Here is a 27,030-nt window from a genome sequence, read left to right as displayed (position 1 = left end):
GTGGAGAGCTGCCGTGCCAGCCTGCGACATTCCCTACAGGGAACAGGACGTTTGGGTCCTACAGTAGGTGCCACAGGCCAGGGTCTGTCGGTGTCCTGGGGCACATCTCATCAAGCACCTAGTGGACCCATCAGCCCACAGCCCACGATACCCACCACCAAGCCACCAAAAGTTCTCCCTTCTCACTCAGCCCCTGTCCTGAGTTTGTGACCAGGTTGGAGGAAGGAGGGGAGTGGCTTTCACAGCATGTCCAGGAACTTGACCGCCACTTGTCCAAAGATCCAGGAGAATGCTACAGGTTTTTATTCCTCCTTCCAGAAATATAAACAACCAAGTTCACGTGTTCCTCCAGGGACCTTGGGTTTCATCTCCACCTGGAAGTTTAGTTTTGTATTTTGCTTTTATTTACTTACTTTTTGGCCACGCTGTGTGGCATGCAGGATCTTAGTTCCCTGACCAGGGATTGAACTCATGCCCACTGCAGCAGCAGCGCAGAGTCCTAACCACTGGACTACCAGGGAAGTCCCATATTTTGCTTTCTTTTAATGAACCCCCTGGGCTGCTTTGATGTTTTGCCGCCAGTGTTCAGGGGTAGGAAATAGTTTCAAGAGCTCAGACAAGTTCCCAGGCACCTTAGAATCGATTTGGCATATTCCTAAGACAGCTCCCAAGCCTGGCTGCGGGTCTGAATGTATTCCCCCAGAATGACCCACTGAATCAGAATCTCAGGGGCGGGAGTTAGAGGGTCAAGGAATCTACAGGGAGCACCCCCGGGGGTCCTGAGGCAGCAGGCTGTGGAAACCCTTGTCTTGAAGGGTCTGACGTCCACTGAGGGCATCTTTGTTCTCAGCTGTGCTGGCAGCTGGCCGGAGAGTTACAGTGCTGGGCACAGGCCTAGTGGACTCCAGGCCAGAGAGAGCACAGCAGTAGCCGGGGAGGGTCCATTGTGGCGTGCCTGAGGGTCCCTAGGACACTCTGAGCCATGTGAGTCCTGCCCACATTCGCCCTCCCTGTGGCCCTTGGATTTTTAAAAAATTTGTCACAAGCAGGTATCTATCTTTTTAAATTTTATTTATTTAAATTTTTTTTTTTTTGGCCAGGCTGTGCAGCTTGCAGGATCTTAGTTCCCCGACCAGGGATTGAACCCAGGCCACAGCAGTGAAAGTGCTGAGTCCTAACCACTGGGCCACCGGGGAAGACCCACTGGTATCTATCTTTGCCCAGCATGCAGTCTGTCTTCTTTCAGTAACTTCCCTTCTTAGGCTGGGTCCCCTGGGAGCAGAACCTGACACTAGGATGTGAGGGCAAGTAGTTTATTTGGGAGGCGACCCCAGGAAGCCCTGCTGGGGGACAGAAAAGTGAGTCTGGGAAGGGAAGGCAGCCCGTACATGGTGCCTGAGTGAGCAGCTCCCACTGTGGGCGGCCAGGCTCAACCCCTGGGACCTTTGGGGGGTGGAGAGAACACCTCGGAGTTGGCCACCTGCTCACGGGGAACCAGGGGTGTTTATCAGCCTACATTCATTCATCAGGTTGAGAACTGCTCTTGGGGGTTAACTCCCTGGCACTTCCAGTCTGCCCTTCTCAGGGACGGGGGGGTGCTCCAGCCACGAGAGGTAGCCATCAGAGAGAGAGTTGCAGGGTCATATATCCAAATGTCCTCTGCCCAGGGAAGGTGGGCAGGGCATCGAGAGCCACAGCCGAGAGCCTCCCTCATGTTGCCTTTTGGTAATACCTCTCCCCCAGTCTCCATCCTTGTGGTTTGGCTGGCACTGTCACCTCCCTCCAAGTCCCAGGTGGTCTCAGTGGATGGTTCAGAGATAGGCATCTGTCCCAATCGGCCAATCAGAGCCCACCCTGGAACTTCTGCTGGAAGTGGGGGTGAGAAACTCTGCCAGGATTGTCCAGCATCCAGGGTGTGGGCCACGTGGAGGAGAGTGATGCCAATATGGAGAAGAACCCAACCAAGAAAGGGGGATGTTTGATCCCCTGGATCCAGCTGTACCTGAAGCATTCTTGGACTTCCCAATTACATGGACCAGTAAATCCCCATTTTGCTTGAGAGAGTTTGTGTTGGATTTTGGGGTCTCTGGCAACCCCAAGAATCTGAAACTCATGACATGCCACCCCAGCAGGGGCACATTTTGGACTCGGGAATTTGCAGAGTTTAGATGGGACATGGAGCAGGAGGCAAAATAGTGTCTGAGATTCCAGTACCTACCTGTGGTGTTCGGGGAACACCTGTGACACGAATATACAGGAGCCTAAGTCGTCGGTACTGCTGGTCGGGGGTTAATATGGACTAGTTATGGCAGTGCAAGTGTCCTTTCCCCACCCCATGGGAGTAATGGAAGACTCCCGGGCACAGAATGTGTACTAGAAGTCCTGGGGGCCTGACTTGGAACCCCAAGAGTTTTGTGTGTTGGGCAGTTGCCATGGTGACATGTGTCTCAGCTGCTGCGCTGCTCCTTATCTAATTTTAGTATCTGGAAAGACCCCAGAAAAAGATTCCAATCCTGGGGTCAACGGGTGGGCTCAGGGGCACTGAAATGGAAACAGGATTCAAGTGTGATGCCACAGCTTTCATTGGATTCTCGAAGGGTCTGTGTCCTGGCTCCAGGACTCTTAGGTCAGGGGTTTCAAATTGTGCCTTTTGGGGACCCGCATTTCTCAGCAGTGCCTTGGTGGGCGCTGAAGGGAGGGGAGGGGAAATGGGCTGGGGAGAAGTTTGAGAGCCACCCCATGCCTTTCCTTCCCGCTCTTTCCAGCTCCTTCCAGGCTCTGCCCAAACTCCCCCAAGAGCTGCTTGCACCCTGAGACCTGCCTCCTTTGCAGAGGCCCCGTGGCCTCGGAGGGAGAATTGGTCCCAGAGGAAGCCTCTGGGCCACAGGGAGGCTGTGTGTGTTGTGTTCTGCCCTCTCTGGACCGAAACCCCAAGGGGCCTCCCAGATGTCAGCAGTGGGACCTGACCCCAGCTCGCCTGCCGCAGGGAGCTCTTCGCCACAGAACAGCCATGGCGGCTGGCTGTTCTGAGAGCCCCTGCCCAACAGCTCCTGGGCAACCAGTGGAAAAGCAGCAGCTGATTGCTTCCTCTCGGGTGTGGGGGGGAGGGGATGGGGGGCGCCTAACGCAGCCACAGGAACCGCACCTGCTCTGCTCCCCCGACAGCCCTTGGCCTCCTGCTCCAAAACAAGGGACCCTTCCAGTGGTTAGGACTCAGTGCTTTCACTGCTGGGGCCCCGGGTTCAATCCCTGGTTGGGGAGCTAAGATCCTGCAAGCTACACGGCTGCGGCCAAAAAGGGAATCCCATGATGCCTGTGACACCTTACTCCGTGTCCCAGGGGAGCTCGCAGGAAGGACGGCCACCCCAGACAGGCCCCCGCCCCCTCCTGATGTCAGGACTTGGCTGTCCTCTGATGCAACTCTGGGACTTGGGTAAAACCCAGGGGAGAGGGCAGAGCAGCCCAGGAAGATGCACAGCAGGGCCGTCACCTTCACCTGGATACCTGGCAAGTAGAATCCAGGAGCCCACTCCCAAGACTCGGTGTTGGCAGTGATGAGTGGGGCCTAGAGGCCCACATTTAATACACTGAAAACTGCACGTGTGTCTGTTCATGCACTGTATGCATATGTGGTGCGTTGAATAGTGTCGCCCCAGAATTCGTGTCCACCCAGGACCTCAGAATGTGACCTTACATGGAAGCAGCATTCTTGCCAGTGTAATTGGTTAAGGGTCTTGAGATGAAATCATCCTGGATTTAATGGGCCCTAAATCCAATGACTGGGTGTCCTTATATAACAGGAGACACAAAGAGGTGACGGCCAGGTAAAGACAGAGGCAGAGACTGGAGTGATGTGGCCACAAGCCAAGGAACACCAGGAGCCTCCAGAGGCTGGAAGAGGCAGGAAGGATCCTCCCCTAAAGCCTTAGGAGGGAACACAACCCTACCAACACCTTCATCTCAGACTTCTGCCCTCCGGACTGTGAGGGAATCAATTTCTACTGTTTGAAGGTACAACTTTGTGGTAATTTGGTACGGCAACCCTAGGAAACTAATACACTATATTTGTGCTTTATATGTTAAAAACGTGATTTTTTTGTGCTCCCCTCTTCCCCCCAAGAACCAATCTGCAGCCCCTTGAGGGTGTTGTCACCCCTGTTGAACACGCTCTTCAGTCTTTTAAACAACAGCTGAGTAATTCTTGAACAAACCCAGGGAAACCTCCAGGGTTCTAGGAAGTGGACAACAGAGGTATATCCAAATCTAAAACGTTTAATGCTTCTGGTTGGAGCAAACGGTCAGGTGAACAAGAAACATCGTGTTTTCCTGGCTGAAACAGACTGTGTGATCAGTTCATTTTACAGGGGGGAGAAATTCCAGACGCAGGGTAGGAAAAAAAGTCTCAACCCGTGGGGGGAACATTCTGTAGCTTGCTGAGGGAAACACCACTTGAAATGATGCTCTTACAGATGAGTGGATGTGCCCAGAGAACACAAGCAGTTTCTAAAAAGGGAAAGTCAGAGGTAACTAGTATCCCAATCTCCCACTTTTCTCCAGATGCACAGTGTGTAAAACAGTGACGGCTGTCCTCACAGGAAGTCTGGAGTCTTTGGATGAGAAGCATTAAATAATCAGAATAACCACTGACTCTTACCAAGAACTTTCCATGTGCCAGGCTGAGGACTTCACAGCCACTCTTGTTTCATCCCACTACAACCCACTGAATGAGGTAGGCACTGCTATCCCTATTTTACAGATAAGGATATTTAGGCAAAGAGAGGTTAAGTCACCTGCTGGAGGTCACACGGCTAGTGAAAGGATGGCTGGGGCTTGAACCCCACTTTGTCGAGATTTTACGACCCAGGCTCCTAAACCCAGTGCCTGGGCAGGTCCTATTGCTAATGGGCCATTTCTGTCCTGGCCACAATAGGTTAATGAACAAGATGGAGAAAGAAACCAAGCCAAGGAGCTTCCAGCCCTGGGGTCTGGGGAAATTTAGAAGCCAAGAGCTTGGCAGCGCTTCCTTGGATTTTTAACCCCAAGCCTCCCAAAGGTAAGAAGAATGGCTACTGATTGATGATGCTCCAACATGGGCCCCAGGGACCTCCAGCACAGAAGAACAACAGCAGATGCCACTGTGGTCACCTGCTGCTCCTGTGGCCCAGCTCCCTTTGTCCATTGGGTGACTGGCCCTCCCCTACTCCACTGTTGGCTTCTGGAGGGAACGTCGATCACAGGACCCCCAGCCTCTTGGCCAGTATGTCCACAAGAGTGAGCACGTGACTTGCCCAGGGCCAGTCAGAGCCTTCTCTGGGACTTGAGATGGAAAGAGTCTCTTTCTGGCTTAGAGATTGAGAGCCTTGTGGTTGTAGGCTAGGGGCTGCTGGCAGCCACCTTCCCCTGCAGGTGGAGGAGAGGACAGGCCAGCATGCAAAGTGATGCAGAACCAAGAGGCCTGGGTGAGGCTAAGGATCAGCACATGAGCCTGAGGACACTGGGCTCCTGGATGCAGCCGTACCTGGAGCAAGCAAGCACCACCCTCGGCCATCCCAGTTACAGGAGCCAGGGAATTCCCTTTGTTGCTTAAACCTGTTTGAGCTGGGGCTTTCCCGAGGGAGGGAGGAGAGCAAGCTCTCAAAAAGAGAGGGCTGAGGCTCCTTATCGCTGCGGCTAAGTCTGGACGGCTGATAGCCGACCTTCCTCTCTGGAATCAGCAGATCCAGGTACCACTTGTCAAAAGCCACTTATAACCTCAAGTGAAGGAAAGGCTTCTCCATCCTTCACTGGGGGCTAGTCCTAGACACTAAGTGTGCGGGGAGTGCCAGGGAAGCTTACCCCAAAATGCTTCTAGTTTGTAGAGACAAGCTAGAAATTCACCTAAAGATAGTTGAAAATATCGCAGATTGCTCCCAGCGATAAACGCCTGGTGACATGGGAGCAATTAGTTTTAAGAATGTCTCCAATCTTCCTCCCTCTCTCCCTCATGCATGTACACATATACCTTAATGCAGGATGCAGAGTTTGGGATTTTGTTCCTATACCTGAGAAGTGAACTGAAAACCTTAAGGGTGGGCAAGGCTCCCTCTCTGCGGGGAGAAGGGGTTCTCTGAGGATGGCTCCTTCCCTCTACTCCAGGTATGGGGTTGAGGGTGGCATGGAAGTAGGTCCTTGCCCCGTCATGCCGAGCTTGCATGGAGGTGACATCCCCGTGGTTGTGAACTCACCCCTTGGGCAAGGTCCAGCGACTCTGGGTGTCAGCCAGAGACAACCCCAACTGTAAGCAAAGCTGTGAGATGAAAGTAACACTGAGTCTCTCGCCCCAGACTGTGGAACTATTTCAGTGAAGTCCCTCCCAGGCAGATAATGCAAGTGAGTGATGTGGGCTAGGGGTGGGTTGATAGAGAGGGGTGGGGGCTGGGGTGGCCCCATCCAGGGGCGCAGCTGTGTTGTCTTTACACAGCAATAGTGGCTCTGTTTGGCCAACACTCCTATATGCCTAAGTGAAGCTGTAAATCCTGATTTCTGTGTGAAATGCCCCAATTTTTAAACCTTTTGTTTAGGCAAAAAACAAAAACACTAAAAGCAGGCCAGATCAGACTGCAGGCTGCCAGTAGTGACCTCTGACCTGTTGCCTTTTTGCAGGCCCAGGAAATGAAAGGAGAAATGTCCTCAGACCCCAAGGAGACCCACACCCCTCCCATGCAGGAACTTGGGGAAAGTCTTTCAACATTGGAGCTGGTTCTGGGGGTCAGATTTGCCCCAGGGCAGCTGCAGCAAAGTCATAGCCCTCACCCCACAGGGGAGTCCTGATGACACATTGAGAGCCTGGATCCAGCCTTACCTGAAGCAAGTCCTCCTACACTGGCCAGTTATATGCACCCATGAATGGTCACCCTTTTTTGTTTAAGCCACTGGGAGGTGACTTACAACCAAAAAAGTTACAATTAAACAGATTCCCAGGAGAGAAAGGGACCTCCAGAGAGTATAAAGATAGCCAGAGCTGCTTTATCACTGCCTGGAACTCAGCAGAAAAGCTGGGCCTTCCCACCCTCTTCAAGTCAGGGGTGGTCAGGGTTAGGCCTGCCCAGTGATGTGCTGGGAAAATGAATTTCAAGTCCAGGGTAGGCGGCTCCCCCACAAAGTGGAGCCTGTAACTCATATAACTGCTCACCAGCATATCCTGGGACCCAGGGCATCGCTACGGGTTTAGATGCTATGGTGAACACCCAACATTCCTGCTTCTTATGGGGGGAACCCCAATAGTCTTAGAAGGCCCCTGAGAAAGGAGGCTACCCCAGGGAAGCAGAGCCAGAGGTGGCGGGGGGGTGGGCACTGAGCCTGATGACATCCCTGAGCCCCCAAACCTGAACGTGGTTAGCCCACCCCTTGGCTTTTCGTACGCGAAGCCCCATCGGAGATGATTCTGGTCTCACCACTTCAAGAGCCCACGGGGCTCCAGCCAACCCGACTTTGGCTATGTCCATATCCAGGGCTGCAGCCCACACGGTCCCAGGCCTCGTGGATACTTGTGGATGTGGGAGGCGAGCAGGCTGCCCCGCAGGGCTCGGTCCTGACTATCTGGAGACCAGGGAGCTGCTGTGGGACTGGCTGGAGGAGGAGGTGGTGCTGCTGAGCTGGGAGAAGCGGCTGCTGCAGGATTCCAGGCTGGACATGGAGCCCCTGGGGAGGGAGCACACAAAGGTTGCCTTCTGGTGGTGACACAGGCCTGGGTGCAAATGAGGCCCCAGGGCCCTTTCCACAAGGCTGGTAACCACCCCAGGCACAGAGGGCAAGTGCAGAGGGAAAAGTAAGTGAAGCTGTGATGAGAAACAAAGCCCAGCCCATTTCCCTGCACCCCCTTACCCGCAAGAAGAGCCCAGCCTTCCACCTACCATTCAGGGCCTTCCCTGACCCGGGGGCCTAGCATGGCCCAGAGGGGACCCCGTTATCTCCAGCCTCCTCTCTCCGCCTCCTTTCAGCTCCTCTGACACCTGCCTCCCATCTCGGGGCCTTGTGTGTCTGCACCTGCTGCCAGAAGCCTTTTTCTCCTGCCCAATTTGTCCAGTCAGATCCCACTCCAGACTACGGAGCAGCACTGTCCAGGAGACCTTTCTGCTATGACAAATAACAGATGTCCCATATCTGCGCCGTCCAACACGGCTGCCATTGGCCACATGGGGCTGCTGGGCATTCTAGATGTGGCTAGTGTGAACAGGAACCAAACTTTTAATTTTATTTAGTTCTAATCGCTATGTTTAAATTGTTACCTTTGGCTAGGAGCTACTGGGTTGGAGAGTGCAGCCTTAGGGCCCAGCTACTCAAAGCGTGGTCTGGGGACCAGCAGCACCAGCGTCTCCTGGAGCTTGTTGGAGCTGCAGATTCTCAGGCCCGCCCCAGAGCTGCACAATCAGAGTCTGCATCTTGACGAGCCCTCCAGGTGATCGTGTGCACACTGCCTAGATCTCAACTCCAATGTCACTTCTCAGACACCTCCCCCACACCCCTGCACCCCTGCCCACCCTGTGCCAGGCCTGGTCCTGGGCTCTGACAGCGCCCTATGTTAAGGCCTCTAGCACCTCCTGGAGTGTGACCTTGAGCAAGGACCCCAGGCTGGAATAACTTCATGGCATCTATCGGTGCTCGGGTGTGGTTACATGGTCTCCTGCTCCATGACGGAAGACCCTGTCTGGTCCCCCCCAGGGCCACTGGTTGCCTACTGAGAGCAGCCTTGAACTGGTTCTCTCTTGACACTACTGAAGGTCAGGGCAGCAAGGTTCCCCCACACTGACCAGACAAGACAGGCTGGCAAGCAGCATCTGGCCCACCCCTCAGCCTCCACCTGCCCTTCCGAAGGCAGCAGCCCCCAGATGCAGGTGTCTGTGTGTGTGAGTCCCTCTGGACCTCAGTCTCTCTCTCCCACACTGAGCCCCAATGGCCAAAACAGGCTGCTTCCCAAAGGGAATCACCACCCTCTGACACCCTGTTGGGTCTCCCTTTGGAGTAAAGATGCTGGCCCAGCATTTCTTTTCTTTTTTTGGGGGGGGGGTGTGCTTACAGCTTGTGGGATCTTAGTTCCCCGACCAAGGATTGAACCCACATCCTCGGCAGTGAAAGCGCGGAGTCCTAACCACTGGACCGCAAGGGAATTCCCAGGTCCAGCATTTCCTGTGCCACCTGCATGTGCCCCTAGGATCCCTGGAGCTCTGCCTTGGATATGGGTCCAGACTCAATGCCCTCTTGGAGCCTCAAATTTACTCATTGGTAAAGAATTTAAAGCGTCATTTTTAGAAGGAAACTACACATATATCACGAAGCAGGATGCGAGATCACACTTGTTTTTAAAAGATAAAACACAAGGTCTGGAAGCAACCACTATTGAGTGCTTACTGTATGCTCAGGTGAAGGGCAGGCTTTCCCCAACCATCTCATCCTCAGGACAACCCCATGACGTAGGGGCTCCTATTTAACAGTTGGGGCTCAGAGAACTAAAGTGACTTGCCTGAGGTCACAGAGCAACCAGGAAGTGCTGGAGGTCTTAACCACTACACTTCCCTGTCCCTCTGACAGCAACACTTGGAGAGAGTCGTCTGTGAGGCATTATTCTAGAATGTTCTAGAGCAGTCCAAACCCAGTTTTATGGAATTCTAGGAGTGAGGGGAGGTACAAATAGGAGGGCTCAGGCTCCCCTTCTCCCCCCGCCAATCAATCTGGTATGTTAGGCTTCTGTCCATCGTTTCATTTGAAGGGAAGGTTCTGCAGCTGAGGCTGAAGCAGCATAGTGATCTGATCGCTCATGAAAAGGTGCTGAGCCACTGGCAAGTTTAACAACACCCATGCCAGGGCCCCACCCCTGGAGAAGCTTGAGGGCAAGTAGAGGAGGTGAATCCAGTGTCCCTAGCCCAGAAGAAAGTGGCCTCAGGCGTGCTGTGGGCCTGGCCTGGAGGGGAGTCCGGGGCCCCTCGTACCTGAAGTCCTCAGACGCCAGCACCTCGTAGTAGTAGAGGAGTTTGCACCTGGGGCCAGGGCTGTGCAGGGCCATCAGGACATCCTCCACGCCCGGGAGGCTGCAGGCCATGTGGCCAGGGGCGCTGTACATTTGCCACTGGAGCAGGTAGACGCCAGGCCACTGGGTCACGTGGGAGCCCTGAAACACAGCAGCCACACGCCTGAGGCCCTGGTCCACCAGGAGACAGGAGCCCCTTTCTAAACCAGTCCACCAGCAAATCCTTACTTTTGGGGTGTCCCAAAGCCACCTTTGCTTCCCCTCTGCTGTTACCCCATATCCCTGGCAATTGAGAGCCTTCCTTTTAATCGGGATGGGGGGTGGGGGTCGAGGCCTAGGGGGTGCGCCTATAGGACAACAGAGGTGTGGTTTGGTTAAACACCTGGATTTTGTTGGGCTCTTGTCCTGCCGAGTGGGATTTACAAATTGAGGAGACCTGGAAAGGGAGCTTAAATGTGCTTAGAGTTTGTTGAGGGCAGAGGGACAGCAAGAAAGGAGGGTGTTAGTTTTTATAAGAAGAGCAACTTTGAAAAAGGGCTGGGATGTTCAGTGGGACCCTGGGGCGGGGGTGCTGGTGTATGATGTGACAGCTGTCTGCTCAATTCCCTTAGGAAGCCTCCAGTAAGATCTGCACTGCTCGCCAGTGCGTGCATGTGTGCGTGTGTGTTTGAGGCCGGTGATGTTTGACCTGCAAGCACCGGCCTCATGGAGAATGTGGGGGTCAGCAGGGGTGGCTCATGTTCTGGTGACACGTCCGAGTGCTGTTCCCAGACCTACAGTTTCTCTGCTGCCTGGGTTCTGAAAACTTGTGCATAAGGAATCACGGTGAGAGGTGAGGGATACAGACACCAGGCCCCACGCCCAGAGGTTCTGAGCCGGCCCTCCTGCTGTGGGCCCCAGCAACCTGCATCTTTGACAAGAGTCTCGGGATTCTGAGGATGGGGTCCTGCCAGAACCTGTCTTTCTCCCCAACTGTCCCGCAGGGTCTCTGAGGCCAGAGACCAGGTCCAGTTTGTCCATTGCTGTATCCCCAGAACCCAGCGCACAGTGGACACTCAGTCCTGAGTGATGAATGAATAAATGAACCAAAAAACAGAACCTGGGGACTTCCCTGGTGGCGCAGTGGTTAAGAATCCACCTGCCAGTGCAGGGGACACGGGTTCGGTCCCTGGTCCGGGAAGATCCCACATGCCTCGGAGCAACTAAGCCCGTGCGCCACAACTACTGAGCCTGCGCTCTAGAGCCTGCGAGCTACAGCTAATGAAGCCCATGCGCCCTAGAGCCTGCACACTGCAACTACTGAAGCCCACGCACTCTAGGGCCCGTGCTCCGCAACAAGAGAAGCCACCACAATGAGAAGCCCGCGCACCGCAACGGAGGAGTAGCCCCCACTCGCCGCAACTAGAGACAAGCCGCGCACAGCAACGAACACCCAACACGGGCAAAAAAATAAATACATAAATAAATTAAATTAAAAAAAAAAAAAACACAGAACCTGGATGCTCTCCCCTTCCCGGCAGATGAGGGGGGCCTCCACACGGCTGTAATCTGCACCCAGGGCCCAGCCTTTGTCTGTCAGCTGCCCGCCAGCCCTGGCCCCAGGCTCCCGGGGGCCTGGCTTGGGCGCCTGCTTGGTGTGGTACAGACTGAACGTCACGTCCCCTTGCAGGATGTCAAAGTCCCAGGTGATGACTGACTCCCTCTCCAGAATCTCCACTGCGACCTACGTGGGGACAGGTGACAGGTGAGGTCTGAACGTCCAGTCTGGCGGGGGCTGGGGTGGGGAAGTGGGCTGCAGGGGTGTGGGTGCCCACCCCGGTCTCCATTCCCTCAGCCCCGACCCCAAGTCCAAGAATTGCTCTGGACAAACAGACCCACCTCTGTCTGAAATGCCCGGGAGGATCCACCCTGAAGCAGGGTGACCCACAGCCAATGACTGGCTGATGTGAGGGTACAAAAGCCTGGCCCCCTGCCATGCTCTCCTCGTGGATCAGGCTGGGTTAGACGGTGGCTGAAACCGGCTCTTGGCTTAGCTTCTGCCCCCGCCCTCCTTACAGGTTTCTCCTGAGCCCTCAGCCTCTGCAAATCACTGGCACAAGAAACCTCGTCTCAGACCCCACTTCGGGGTCCCTGACCTAAGATGACACCCAGCCCAGCAGGCCCTCCCAGGCCAGGACCCCGGCACCTCATGTGGGGCCGCACGGAGCACACTGGCCGCCTGGTAGGTCTCTCTCCACTGCCGCAGCTGGTCTCTGTGTTCCTGATCCTCGTCCGTCAGATAGAGGGACTTGGGGACCAGCCCTCCTTCAGGGACGTTACACTGGGGAACAAAGACACCAGAGACAGTCAGGGCCCAGCCAGGCCTGGCTGACCCACAGAAAGGTGCTCTGTGACCCCTGAAGCCACACTTATAACATGCATACATATCCTGACCATTGGGGAGGCCTGGGTAAGCTTGGCAAAATTCCTAGGAAACGTCTCTCTTTACCCTGAAATCATGAAAGCTTGCTGTTTGAGATTTCTGTTGGATAAAGGAAAAGGCCTGCCCTCCCACAGTCATGAGATAGGGTCACCCCTGCCTATCATCTCACCCCCCAGGGCAGGCAATAAAAGTGGTCTGGGGGGAAAAAGGGGGTCTGGGGCCGCCTCCCCTGGAAGCAGTTTCCTGATCATCGCCTGCCATGAGGCTGTGGGTTAGGGATAAGTCCCTTTGGGTACACCAGCTCTGGGGTTCAGGCCGCTGGGACATTTGAATCCCCTCCCCTTGCAGCAGAGGGTGCAAAGCCAGCAGCTAAACTCTTAACTGCTGCCTAGCAACGTCCTGGATGGGAATACAGAGGGGTAAGCCTTTGCCTGGCCTGGTCTCTGAGCTTTTGGGAAACTTCTGTTTCGCTCACTATGTATGAAAGAACGAATGTCAGGCCCCTCCTTCAGAGAGGACAAGCTCTGCCCCAAAGAGCCAGCAAGGCCCTCCCCAGGTCAGAGCACACACAAAGGGCCTGCCCTCCTCCCGCCTCCTTCCATCGGCAGCCCTGCCTGTCCCAGGCCACAGACCCTCCCCGTGCCGTAAGCACAGGGCCCGCTGGGGCCTTACCAGGCACTCTCCCCCGAGGAAGTCAGGGATCACTTCTTTGTCCAGATAGTCGACAAGGCCTCCGGGGCCCTGATAATTGCTGCCGCTGTAGATGAGGAACTTCTGTCTGGTGTTCTCATTGATGAAGGGGCTGATCTGAGAGGGGGAGATGAGGCAAGACGGAACATGGTCTTTTTTTTAATTGAAGTGAAATTCACAGAACATAGAGTTAACCATTTTAAAGTGAACGATTCGATGGCTTTTAGTTCTTTCACTATGTTGGGCAACCATCACCTCGAATTCCAAGACGTTTTCATCCCCCCAAAAGGAAACCTCAGACCCGTTAGCAGTCACTCCCCTTTCCTTTCCCCTCAGCCCCTGGAAACCACCAATATGCCTTTTTTTTTTTTGGCCTATTCTGGAGATTTCATAGAAATGGGATGACACAACATGTGGCCTTTTGTGACTGGCTTCTTTCACTGAGCGTCATGTTTTCAAGGTTCAACCACGTTGTGGCATGAGTCAGAACTCCCTTGTCACCTAGAGATTGTCATACTGAGTGAAGTAAGTCAGAGAGAAAGACAAATATATCACTTGTATGTGGAATCTAAAAATGTGGTACACATGAACTTATTTACAAAACAGAAGCAGAGTCACAGATGTAGAAAACAAACTTATGGTTACGAAGGGGGAAATGGTGGGGGAGGGATAAATTGGGAGATTGGGATTGGCATACACACACTACTATATATAAAATAGATAACTAATAAGAACCTACTGTATAGCACAGGGAACTCTACTCAATACTCTGTAAAGACCTATATGGGAAAAGAATCTAAAAAAGAGTGGATATACGTATATGTACAACTGATTCACTTTGCTGTACAGCAGAAACTAACACAACACTGTAAATCAACTATATTCCGATAAAAATTAATTAAAAACATAAAAAAGAAAACAAAAGAACTCCCTTTTCATGGCTGAATAATATTCCATTGTGTGGATGACCATGTTTTGTTTATCCCAGATTGAAAGTATTTCAACACCAAGCTCTAAGCTGCACGTCAATCTGGTTTTTCATGGCATCCCAATACTGGGGTGGTGTCTGACTCAGGAAATAGTTGGGGAAGGAAGGAAGGAAGGAAGGAAGGAAGGGAGGGAGGGAGGGAGGGAGGGAGGCGGGAGGGAGGGAGGAAGGCACTTAGCACAGTAGAGCACAAGCCAATTCAGCAAGGAATGCCACAGGCAAAAGATCATTTAGGGGACTTCCCTGGTGGTGCAGTGGGTAAGACTCCGTGCTCCCAATGCAGGGGGCCTGGGCTCAATCCCTGGTCGGGGAACTAGATTCCACATGCATGCTGCAACTGAGAAGTCTGCATGCCGCAACTAAACATGCTGCAACAAAGACCCCGTGTGCTGCAGCTGAGAGCCGGTGCAGCCTAAACAAATAAATATTTTTAAAAAATCATTTGGGAACTAGAAATCCCACCTGCGTGGGTCACACTCCTTCAGCCCCCACCCCGGGAGGTGGTCCCTGTGGGCCTCAGCAACCTGGCTCTGTGCACTGGCTTTCATCTGGTGTGGGCAGTGGGGGAAGGGGGGCGGGGGCAGCAGGAGATGGGAAGTGGGTGCATCTTCCCCGCTCCCTCCCTGCTCCAGTGCCCCTGGCAGCCGCCACCCTCACCTGCTGCAGCTCTCTCAGGGCTCCGGTAACAAGGACATTCCCTCCTCGTGTCCCTCCAGCCCTGGGGTAGTCACGGCTTATGGCAGCGGCCAGCCCCTGGGGCCTCCCCATCCTGCCCACACCCCTGCGAGGAGTTCTGGTGTGTCACACCCCCACTGGAGTCACCTGGGTGAATCTGCTTCTGTCCAGGACCCCGACCGACTGGCTCCCACCTGCACCTGATGTGCATCTTCTTAGGAAATCTCCAGACAGCAAAGAAACTTAATTTTCACAAAGATCAGGATATTTCAAGATAAAATGCTACAGCAGCAGATCCTGCCTGTGCCTCCCACAGCTCCTGCTCCCCAGCCCATCCCCAGCCCATCCCCAGCAGAGCTGTAAAGCAGCCCAGAAGCTAGGGAACCTTCTGCCCCAGAAGTCTGCTCATGTCCTCTCCTCCAACAGTCCTGCCATGGCTCCCTACTGCCCCAGGACAAGGTCCCATCTTCGCCACAGCCTGGACTCAGCAGGCACTGGGCCCTGAGCATCTTCCCAGCCTCCTCTGGCCACTGGATTTTCAGTCCCTCAGAAGCACCCAGCCGGGTCCTGCCTCCAGGCCTTTCTTTGTCTGTGCTGTGCAGGTTACCCACCACACCCTTCCTCCCGCCCTTCTCCCGCTTGACTCCCACTCCTTCCTCAGGTCTCAACCCATGTCACCTTCTCAGTGGAAGCGTCTTCAGCTCCCCAATCTAAATTATACACCCCCATCGCCCCCTGACTTAGTCTCCCCAAGAACCCTGAACGTCCCCAAGCCCATGTCACAGGGCATCGTGAAGCAGTTACTCACATGGGGCTATCGGGTTTCTCTCCCACACACACCCCGTGACACAGGGGTACACACTCTGCATCCCCAGGGCCTGGAGAGGTGCCAGGCACACAGCAGGCGCTTAGTTAAACACTGAATCCATTTAACTTTCAACTCACAAATCTACCCTGATTGAACCTCTAGGTACAGCAGAGATTCTCAGGCTTTCCCAGGCACCGAATCCCGAGGGCACTCGGTAAGATGCTGACCCCGAGTCTGTAGGATGGAGAGGGACCTGACATTGCTCTGGCCTGCAGACCACACTTCGGGAGCAAGGCCTCAGGGCAGTGGTTTTCAGCTGCAAGTGACAACCCGGTAGTGGCTGTGAAATCAGCTTGGTACTGTGACTAGCCTATCTGGAGTGGAGTGGACTAGAAAAGAACAGCGAAGAGCATGCTGTAAATAGTTACGATCACCGTCACTTGAGAATCTGTTGTTTCGGGTGTGTGTAGGCACGAGCCACACGAGGGGACCAGGTGGCAACATAAAGTGGGTTGTGGGCAAAAAGTTTTAAAATCCCAATAGCACAGGATCCCAGCGCTCTTCGGAATCAGCTCCCAGGAGTCCCAGGAACGTTATACAATTCTAAGTGTGGCTCTCCCGTCCACGAAGCAGGACAGTAGATATGTAAAATGTGGTCCACCCATACAATGGAATATTATCCAGACATGAAAAGGAATGAAGAACTGATTCTTGCTACAACATGGATGAACCTGAAATCATTATGCTAAGTGAGAGAAATCAGACACAAAAAGCCTCATATTGTATGATTCCACTTACATGAAATAGGTAGAACAGGCAAATCCACAGAGACAGAAAGTAGATGAGTGGTTGCAGGGGGCTGGCGGGAGGAATGGGGAGGAACTGCTAATGGGGACGGGGCTTCCTTTTTGGGGTGATGAAAATGTTCTAGAACTATCTGGTGGTGATGGTTGACACAACTCTGTGAGTATACTAAAAACCACTGAATTCTATACTTTAAAAGGGTGAACTTTTTGTTTGTTTTTGATTTTTTTTTGGCTGCGCCACGTGGCTTACAGGATCTCAGTTACCCGACCAAGGACTGAACCCGGGTCAGGGCAGTGAAAGCCCAGAATCCTAACCACTAGGCCACCAGGGAACTCCCAAAAGGGTGAACTTTATGGGAAATGAATTATATCTCCATAAAGCTGGTCATTAGAGGAAACGATGCAGGATAATCGGGCGGAGCAGCTCACAGAGGGACCCCCTCCCGTCTCAGCCTCCTGCTCTCTCTTACCAGCGTCCAGAGCACAGGGAAGACACGGGGGGCTCGCACAATGAGCAGCCGGCCCAGGGTCTCAGGATAATTGTCCTCCACCACCTCGATCATGCGCAGCAAGGCCTTTATCCCCGGCCGCCACAGGTGCCGCAGGCTGAGACCCTCCAGGTCCACCAGGCAGGTCCAGGAGCTGCGGCAAAGATGCCCCCTCACTCCACCTCGCTTGGCCACCTCCCAGGGCCCCCAACACCATCCTCAGGGACTTGGGGGCCCACAGACAGGGATGGAGGGAGAGGCTCAGTAAGGCTGTGCTGGGAGCGGAAGGGGCAGGGACCACAGGGCACTCTTGTGGACCCTGCCACCGTGGGGAGGCCACGTGGCATGGAGGTTCTGAGTGTGCACACCGAGGCTGAGCACCCAAATTCAAGTGCCTGAGAGCCGTGTGACACGGGCAACTTCCTCATCAGGACAGCGGCAATCACAGTAACAGTCCCCATCTCATCCACTGTTAGGATTGAATGAGATGGTCTATGTAAAGCTCTCTGCAGAGACAGGCACATAGCACATGCTCATTAAAAGCCAGTTTTTACTACTAATTGCTGAGAAGATGCTGACTGCTAAATAGAGCACACACTCCAGAGCCAGATGGCCTGGGTTCAGATCCCAGCTCTGGCATGTGCTGTGTGGCTTTGGCTAAGTTACTTAACCTCTTTGTGCCTCCATTTCATTAGAACCAATTCATTAGGAAAAGGACTGTTTGGCTGCAGCAAGTGGTCCCTGGGAGCCTGTCCATCAGCTTCATTCCCTTCACCTTGCCCACCCACTCCTAGGAGTGCCTTCATGACACCCTGTCGTCTGAGCCATCTGGGGGGCATTCCGCTTCTGGCCAGGATGCTGATTGATCGATTCCCCACTCCAACCCCAATGGACGCCCCTTTAGGAAAGCTCTAAATAGCAAAGGAACTTAATTTGCACAAAGATCAGGATAGTTCAGGATAAAAACTTCAGTAGCAGGTCCTGCCTGTCCCTCCCTTGTAGGCTGTGGTAGGGTGACATGACTCAAGGAGCTTGGAAGCGGCCCTGCTACACAGGAAGTGCTATGTGGTGTTTGCATCACCTCTTAAAGTCATGGCTTGCGGGATCTTAGTTCCCTGACCAGGGATTGAAGCCGGGCCCCAGCACTGAAAGCGCCGAGTGCTAACCACTAGACTGCCAGGGAATTCCCATTAAGTCATTGTTTTTGATAAGCCATAAAGAAACCCTAGGAAGGGTTTACAGAAGCGGAAGCCACAGCTCAGAAAGGTTAAGTGCCTTTGGGGGCAATGCCACCGTAAGGACTGGTGTGGGAAACTCAGCTCAGGAATAGGAGTTTGGGGCAGCCCGAGGAGGCGGTGGGTCACTGGATGTGCCATGACACCTGCGAGGTCCGCCTGCCTGGGAGACTGGCAGGGTGGCTCTTGGGGTGGGAGAGCTGGTCTCGAAAAGCCAAGTCCAGGAGGCTGCATGGCACGGGGAGAAAGTCCGTGAGCCCGAGCCAGATGGGACCAGGTTCAAACTCCAGCTCTGCCCCTTCCCCGCTCAGCAGCCTTGGATGACCTCACCACTCCGAGCCTCAGTTTCCCCTCCATAAAGAACAGGGATGCTGAGAGTCCCTGCCTCGTAGGGTCACTGTAAGAATTAGGTGAGGACATTTCCGTAAAGCATCTAGCAGGCTGCCTGGCAACGGCATCCATGCCCAGTGCACTTTGGCTGTTTTTACTGTTTGGGGGAGTTTGCCTGGGTTCTTGCCTGATGGGACGGCCAAACTGTTTTGTGTTCCCTTCACACCGCTTCTGTCCTTCCTCATTGACGCAAAGAACCTGGAAGGCAGAGAAGGTGCTGGCGAATGTTCACTTGGCTGCTCCAGCCGCAGGCAACCCCAGGGGCTCCCAGGAGCGGGGACCCCAACTCACATGCTGCAGCAGCACCTCCTCCCCCGCGGCCTTCATCAAGCCCTTGGTGTCCATGTGGCCCAGACGCAGGATGTACAGGGGGCGGCCATCTTTGGGGCGGGGCCGAGCAAGTGGAGGACAAAAGGGAAACAGAATTACATACTTTTACATAATCCTTCATATATATTATATATGTACAATCAATTCTTGTTATTTGCGGTAGTTAATTTCTATAAAGTCACCTCGAACACTGAATCAAGGAACTCAGAACCACTGCTTCTAAGGGGGGAGTAGGAGGTTAAGTTTCTGCCAGCCTCTGGTCGTGACATTTTTGTCAGTCGATCCATCAGTATGTAACTTTGTCCTGCGTGTGTTTCTATTTGAGGACACCTTGTTTAATTTACATTGTTGATTCATTAACATTGAACGCATGGCCAGCAGCAGTGTAACTCGTGCCTGAATGGAGTTTATCTGACATGAATTTTCTCCATAAGGTGCGTCACAGCCTTCTTGCACTTAGGAACACAGTGCTTCTGCACGATGCGAAATCAACGCAAAAAAGCACAAAATGCGAAAAAAAAAAAGGCACTAAATAGGCTGCAGAAAGGATACTCATTTACAGTAGGAGCTGAAACAAGGAGGCAGAAGGACACTTGTTCAACTTCAGCCGGGGATGGATGTGCACGTCGGGTGACACGGATTTTTCGTCACTCTGTCCGTGAAGGACAGTGAAAGCGCCCTGAGTATTGATTTGGGAGTTACAAATAAATTTTAGTGAGTAGGCAAATTCACAAATACAGAATCCATGAATAACACAGACCAACTGTATATTGAAAGCAAGCGTGTCAACCGGTTCTTCAGGAGACTCAAGCACTTGCCCTAATCAACACATATGAATTTTTAACTAAAGGACATTGAAAAGCATAACAGGCGCTGGCGTCAATGGCAGATTAATACAAAAATCCAGAGATGATATTTGTAGTGGGTTGAATAGTGTCCTCCCCAAAGTTCATGTCCATTCAGAACCTCAGAATGTGACCTTATTTGGAAATAGGGTCTTTGCTGATGTGATTACTTAAGGATCTCAAGATGAAATCATGCTGTATCAGTGTGGGCCCTAAATCCAGTGACCCGGGGTCTTTAAAAGATGAGGAGAGGACACAGAGAGATACCGAGAGGGGAGGCTGTGTGAAGACAGACGCAGAGATTGGGGTGACATGGCCACAAGCCAAGGAACACCTGAGGCCACCAGAAGCTGGAAGAGGCAGGAAGGATCTCCCCCAGAGCCTTCGGAGGGAGCACTGACTTGCTGACACTTTGATTTTGGACTTCTAGCCTCCAGAACAATGAGAGGATAAATTGCTATTGCTTTAAGCCACCCAGTTTGTGGTAATCTGCTAAGGCAGTCCCAGGACACTAATTCAGTCAGTATTAATGCAGCCCAAAAGTAATGGTGGGCTGACCCAGCCCCTGGGAGAAACAGCTTGTCTCCAGCCCAAACGTCTATTCCAGCTCCGCCTTCACGGCTGGGTTGTCACCTCAAAGGCATCTCCAGATGCCCAGAAGAGCCAAAAGGAAAAATAATAAGATGCTAAGATGAAAAGGGGCATTCAACGTGCATTTGACAGTGACCCAAGTGTACACTCCTTGTTATGTAGGTAAAGAGACGCACCTATGTCCTGGTAGTGCCAGCCCCCTGCATAGAACTCCTCCAGGAGCGCAGGGGGTCGCCAGGTCTGAAGGAGGAGGTCCACCTGGTGCCGCTTTCGCCAGCTCAAGGACTGGCACAGCATCTCCCGGGCCCTGTCCAGGTGGAAGTCTCGAGCCCGCAGGAACCTAAGGATGTGCTCGTCTTTGGGGATCTGAGAAGAGAAGGAGGAGAAAGCCTTTAGCATGGAATTCCCTAAGCCGGGCGGTGAAACTGGAAAATGAGTCTCCTGTCTTATCTGACAAACACTTAGCTGGGAAAAGGACGTTACAGTCAACCACGACGCAGCCAAGGGTGGACTGCAGTGAATGTCTGTGTTTGGGCTTCCTAACCTCCCCCTCCTGTGCTGGGGGTGACATCTCTTTTCTCTTGGGGAACTGCTTTTCCTGCCCCCTTCCCAACACCAACGTTGGTTTTAGTTAGCGTTGCCAATCACAGGACCCCACTCCCACGGCCTCCGGTGGACTAAATCCATGCCAGGCCAATCAGAGCGTTTAGACAATTTTCCATCTGAAGAGAGGGGCATGAATCCCTTTCTCTACGGAGGCAAAGGGGAGACTGAAAGCTGTAAGCAGCCAACAGATCCAAGCTCAACAAGGAAGCGTGTCTGAAGGGATGAAGCAGACATAAACGGATACAAGAACTAAGGGGTCCCAACAGCATTTAAGTCCTGGTTTTGTGGGACTTCCCTGGTGGTCCAGTGGCTAAGACTCCGCACTCCCAATGCAGGGGGCCCGGGTTCGATCCCTAGTCAGGGAACTAGATCCCACATACTAAAGATCCCACGTGCCACAACTAACAAGATCCTGCATGCTGCAACCAAGACCCAGTGCAGCCAAATAAATAAATAAATATTAAAAAAAAAAAGTCCTGGTTCGGGACATCCCTGAGACAGGCTGTGTGGTCAGCTGAATGGTGTCCCACCAAGAACATGTCCACCCAGAACCTCGGAATGTGACTTTATTTGGAGATAGGGTCTCTGTAGAAGTAATTAGTAAAGATGAGGTCATACTCTATTAGGGGGCGCCCTACTCCAATGTCTGCCGTCCTTATTATAAGAGGGAAATTTGGACACAGACACAGAATGTAAAGAGGGGAGAAGGCCACGTGAAGACAAAGGCAGAGACTGGAAGTGACGTATCTACACGCCAAGGACTGCTGACAGCCATCAGAAGCCAGGAGAGAGGACTGGAACGGATTCCCCCCATTCCCCCCAACCCACCCAGCCTCCAGAAGGAACCAACCCTGTAGACACTTTGATTTCAGACATCTGGCCTTTAGAACTGTGAGAATAACTTTCTGTTGCTTTGAGCCACACAGTCTGTGGTATTTTGTTTCAGCAGCCCCAGGAAACTAACACACCCCACTTAACAGTTTGTTATATGAGCCAATTAAACCCCTACCCCTGCTTTTTTTGTCTGGTTGATTCAATCTGCATTCCTAACACATATAACCCAGACTCTAACTAACGTGCAGAGGTGACAAGCTAAAGCCCACCACTCTCCTTCCTTCCATCAGGCAAGTATCAACAGTCAAGGGAAAACCAGCCCCCATAAAAAGTGCACTTTCCTGAGTGCTGTGCTGAGCCAGACACGGAGTGGATTGTCCCTTGTAATTCACTCCGGGGGCAGGGGTGTGCTCACATTGTACCCATTTTACAGGTGAGGAAACAGGCAAACAGGTTACATCCCAGCCCAACACTAAAGTAACTCCCTTGTCTGCCCCCCGGTGCGGGGAGGGGAGGAAGGGCAAGCAACTCACGACTAGGCTGGAAGCTCTTATTCAACAGAGCTGAAGGTCAGGCCTGTGATTGGGACCTCCATGCATGGTGGACACTCATGTGTGGGGCTTAGAGTCTAAAGGCAGAGTCCATGTGCAGTCAAGAATCAACCCTCGCAAATCATTAAATCTCTTAGAAAAGAACAGTATGCATGGTTTTGTGTGAACACGGTGACTGTGTGGTGACACGGTGACTGTGTGGTGACTGTGCTCCCCAGGGGACATTGGCGATGTCTGGAGCCACTTTTGGTTGTCAAAGCTGGGGAAGAAGAGCTCCTGACCTCTCATGGTGGGGTCCAGGGACACTGCCCAATGCCCTATGGTGCACAGGATGGCCCCCCATAAAGAACTGTCCGTCCTCAAATGTCAACTATGCCGAGGATGGGAAACCATGCTATCAGTGCTACGTACAGAATGCATGAGACAGGATATAATAAAAGAAGGCAAAATAGAAGTGTCCAGCATTGCTGATTACACAGACTTACTTACCTGGCCCTTCCTCCCCCCGTGCCTGAGGCTGAGTCGCTACAGCCCCAGCCCTGACCCACCTTGCCTTTGTGGGTCTCCTGCAACCAATGCCGCAGCTGGATCAGGCAGCTCTCCTGCATGGGTGTGAGATGGCCCAGGCACCTCTCAATGTAGTCCACATCCAGCTTGTCCCCTGGAGGAGAAAAGGGGGTTCAGGACAAGCAGGAGATGCTGCATGGTCTACCCTTTCTGAAACCCTTGCCTTACTGGCCACCTTGAATCCAAAACGTAGCTCCAAGCGCACGGTGACCCTTTCACCAAATAGCCACTGGTCTTCAGATCTTCTAGTGTTTCCAACCCATTTCCAAGGTGATTCTAAAAACTCATGCTGGGGCAAGCCTGGATCTCACTGTGCTGAGTGATATGTCCCTTTGACCCTCAGAAATCAAGATAATTCCTACCCTCTGGGAATGTAAGTTGATATAGCCACTATGGAAAACAGTATGGAACTTCCTCAGAAAGCTAAAAACAGAGTTATCATATGATCCAGCAATCCCACTCCTGGGCATATACCCAGACAAAACTGTAATTCAAAAAGATACATGCACCCCTATGTTCACAGCAGCACTATTCACAATAGCCAAGATATGGAAACAACCTAAATGTCCATCAATAGATGGTTGGATAAAGATGTGGTATATATATACAATGGAATATTACTCAGCCATAAAAAAGAACAAAATAATGCCATTTGCAGCAGCATGGATGCAACTAGAGATTATCTTACTAAGTGAAGTGAGTCAGAAAGAGAAAGAAAAATACCATATGATATCACTTATATGTGGAATCTAAAATATGACCCAAATGAACCTATCTACAAAACAGAAACAGACTCACAGACATAGAGAAAAGACTTGTGGTTGCCAGGGGGAGGGGGAAAGGGAGAGGGATAGACTGGGAATTTGGGGTTGGTAGATGCAAACTATTACATTTAGAATGGATAAACAACAAGGTCCTACTGTACAGCACAGGGAAGTATATCCAGTCTCCTAGGATAAACCATATTGGAGAAGAATATTAAAAAAAGAATTCATATGTGTATAACTGAGTCATTTTGCTGTACAGCAGCTTGGCAGTGTGATGCTTGCAGTGTGACTCTTTCCTACTCCCGTGCTGTATTGAAATGATGGGGACTGGGCTGTGTTGCAAATAAATCATTTTTTGTTGTTAAAAAAAAATCATTGTAAAACATTGTAAATCAACTATACTGCAATTAAAAAAAAAAATTCCCACCCTCTGAAGATTATTGACAATATGAGCTCATGTCTACTGACATGCGTCATCTGAGCCAGCTCCCAACAGCCCTGGGAGGCGGGTGCCACTATTGTTCCCACTTTAGAGAAGACAAAAACTGAGGCCAAGAGAGGTTCCGTAACTCAAACAGGTAAATGCCTGTGGTGTGCCCAGCATAAAGGAGGCAGCGGATAAGTACCAGTTCTGTTTGCCTTCCCACCTCCCAGCCCCCTTGTGGGGTTCGAGGTTTTGGGTAGACACAGCCCTGACTCCAAAATACAGCCTGGGAGCTGCATGGTTCATGCCCACTGTTCAATCCCGTCTCGCACAATTGGGCTGTTTGAGGTCAGCATGTGCTGGCATTTAGAGGCGGGACTCGGAGCTGAGGTCCTGTTGCCCACCCTGAACTGCTGTGGTGGCAGAGGCTGGCATGGTGAGGCATCTCGGCATCTTAGCATCTCAGCCCTGGGTGCAGATGGTCCACAAAGAGCAGCCTTCATGGGTATAGACTGTTCTTTGTGTGCAGAAGGCACAATAAGAAAACAAACGGAATGTCTGCACATGCAGCAGCAGGACCCAGCGTTTCCCTCCAAAACAAAAAAGCCCAGGGCTGTTGGTCATGGCAACTGCACCAGTAGCCTCCTGGGTAAACAGAGTCAGGAGGAATGCTGTGGAGGGACCGCCCAGACCCTGCAACACCTCAGAGTGGTCAGAAGCGGAGATGCTGAAGATGGGGAGGGGGCAAGGAGGGGATGAGGGAGGAAACACGAGGGAGGCAGTAGACGCCAGCTTCCTTCCGGCCTCCAGGCAGATGTGAGGCTCCTTTCTCCTTCTGAGCACAAAGGCTCAGTGACACAGAGCAGGGTGGAAGGGGCATGATCCTGCCTCCCTCCAGCCATCCTGAGTACTGGCTCTGCTGGTGGACAGCACAGACAGAAAGGGAAGGGAAGGCCTAGTGCAAAATGGGGAGGGCACAGGGCATGACACGCAGCGTGTGCGCACAGAAAAGGGCAGAAGAAGTGCAGTAAAAAAAAAAAAAAATTTTAATATTTTAAAAGCACATGTACAACAGCAGCCATCTAGTGCACATAGTTGGTGCAGAATAAATATTTGTTGAACAAATGAATTTTGTTCTCCCTAAACACAGCCCCAGATGTATTTTTGTGGCATATCTCTGTGTCAGGCAAGGGCTTACACTTCAGTGGTCCCAAAGAGAAAACAGTCATTGCGGGCATTAGTGCACATGGTTAAAACTGGATTCATGGGGCATGTGCAATTGTGTGTCCTAGGTTTTTTCCTTTATCACTATATTGTGAATATTTTCCATGTCGATGAGAGTCTGAAGTATGACAAAGGGCTAATTGCCTTAATATGCAAAGAGCTCTTACAAGGCAATAAGAAATTGATGGAAAAACAGGAGAATGGACATAGGACAAGAACAGGAATTCACAGAAGAAAAAAAAAAAAAGAAAGAAAAGAAAAAACAGTTGCTAAACATGAAAAAATAAAACGACCTCACTCATAAAGAAAGAAATGGCCACTAATCTACCATTGGTCACTCTTTGCCCTTCAGAAGTTTAAAACATTTACTAATAGTCTCAGGGTAGCTGGGGTAAAGTCCGGAATAGATGCAGCTACACATTTTTGGTGGGAACATTAACTACTATACCTCTTTGCAGGCCTAATTGGTAAATCTACCAAAATTTTAGTTGCATATAACATTTGACTCAGCAAGTCAACTCAAAATTAGGTGTTATATATATATGCTCATGAAAATATTTTTTAAAACCTTAAGTACAAAGAGGTACCACATTATTTGTATTTTAAAAAAGAATGGAAACAATCTACATGTCCATCAATTGGAGACTAGCTAAAAAAAAACTAAAATAATAAATAATCAATCTTTATTAATAAATAAATAATGGTGCAACCACACCACAAAATACTGCAAAGTGCCAAGACACATGCACTGATACAAAAAGCTGTTCAAGCAACATTAGTAAGTGAAAAAAAAGCAAAATATCGAATGGAAGGTATATATGCTCTCATTTGTTCAATGTAGGTTACACATGTGTGTATGAGTGTACACACATGTGTGTGCATATTATGTACGTATATAGATAATTTCAGGAAAAACTGTAGTTGCCTCAAGTAAGAGGAAAGGAGTCTTACTTCCTACTTCACATCTTCTGAGCAGTTTCAATTTTTTTTCTACCATGATCATGCATTACTCATTTAATATAGAATATTAATAAAACAGAAGAAAGGAATAAAACAGAGGAAAGCCCTGAGGCACCAGATCAGTCAATTCCTGATCTAGAAATAAGTCACTTCTGGCTCTTGGGCTGGAGCACAGAGAAGGCAAAGCAGCCGGGAGAGGAAGGAAGCTGAGTCCCAACACCAAGGGGACCCTTGGCAACTCTCCCCACCCCTACCTCCTCCCCCCAAGAGTGAGCAAACACGCTGCAGAGCCCAGAACAGACCCGGCTGGCTGGCTGAGACCTACCATCAGTACTGACCATCTCGGGAGCAGGGCCCTGGGCGCTGCCAGGCCCGCAGACCTCCAGGGAGCCAGGATCCCTCAGCCCAGCCTGGGAGTGGGTGTCCTCCTCTGGGACTGGGGCAGGTGTCCACCGGGGAATGTGAGAGGTGCCCTGGGAGATGAGCTCGTTCAGGTAATGCTCGATCACCTCCTTCCCCTGGAGGTCAGAGAGACACATCAGTACCGCAGAGTTCAGCCTGGAAGTCGCCCCCACCTGGCTCCGGCCCCAGCCAGCCAGACATGTGGCTACTGAGCAGCTGAAATTCAGCCAGTCCAAAGGGACATGTGTTGGGAGTGTTAAATACACACCGGATTTCCAAGACATGGTACCAAACGAGGATTGTAAAATAGCGCGTGAATAAGTTTTATATTGATAACATGTGGATAAAATATATTATTATTAAAATGAAGTTCACCTGTTTCACTACACTAACAGGCCTCCACTCAGTGATGGGTCTGAGATCT

At 51.7% G+C, this 27,030-nt stretch overlaps 1 protein-coding gene across 1 annotated transcript in view; it reads right to left on the bottom strand.

Moving 5' to 3' along the window:
- Positions 1–7,574: 7,574 nt before the first annotated feature.
- SEC14L5 (SEC14 like lipid binding 5) overlaps positions 7,575–27,030 on the bottom strand; it is a 37,274-nt gene continuing 17,818 nt past the window's right edge. The window contains exons 5-15 of the mRNA XM_068523800.1: positions 26,530–26,722; positions 22,811–22,923; positions 20,448–20,637; positions 18,797–18,885; positions 18,633–18,703; positions 16,863–17,034; positions 13,098–13,232; positions 12,189–12,323; positions 11,499–11,726; positions 9,966–10,144; positions 7,575–7,680 (exon numbers count right to left, since the gene is read on the bottom strand). Of these exons, the coding sequence (XP_068379901.1) occupies positions 7,575–7,680; positions 9,966–10,144; positions 11,499–11,726; positions 12,189–12,323; positions 13,098–13,232; positions 16,863–17,034; positions 18,633–18,703; positions 18,797–18,885; positions 20,448–20,637; positions 22,811–22,923; positions 26,530–26,722 (1,611 nt within the window). The remainder of the gene's footprint in view (positions 7,681–9,965; positions 10,145–11,498; positions 11,727–12,188; positions 12,324–13,097; positions 13,233–16,862; positions 17,035–18,632; positions 18,704–18,796; positions 18,886–20,447; positions 20,638–22,810; positions 22,924–26,529; positions 26,723–27,030) is intronic.

Source organism: Eschrichtius robustus, chromosome 16 (assembly GCF_028021215.1).
Source record: "Eschrichtius robustus isolate mEscRob2 chromosome 16, mEscRob2.pri, whole genome shotgun sequence".
NCBI lineage: Eukaryota > Metazoa > Chordata > Mammalia > Artiodactyla > Eschrichtiidae > Eschrichtius > Eschrichtius robustus.
Note: the sequence above shows the minus strand (reverse complement) of the source record. Positions and strands in the feature narration are given on the sequence as shown.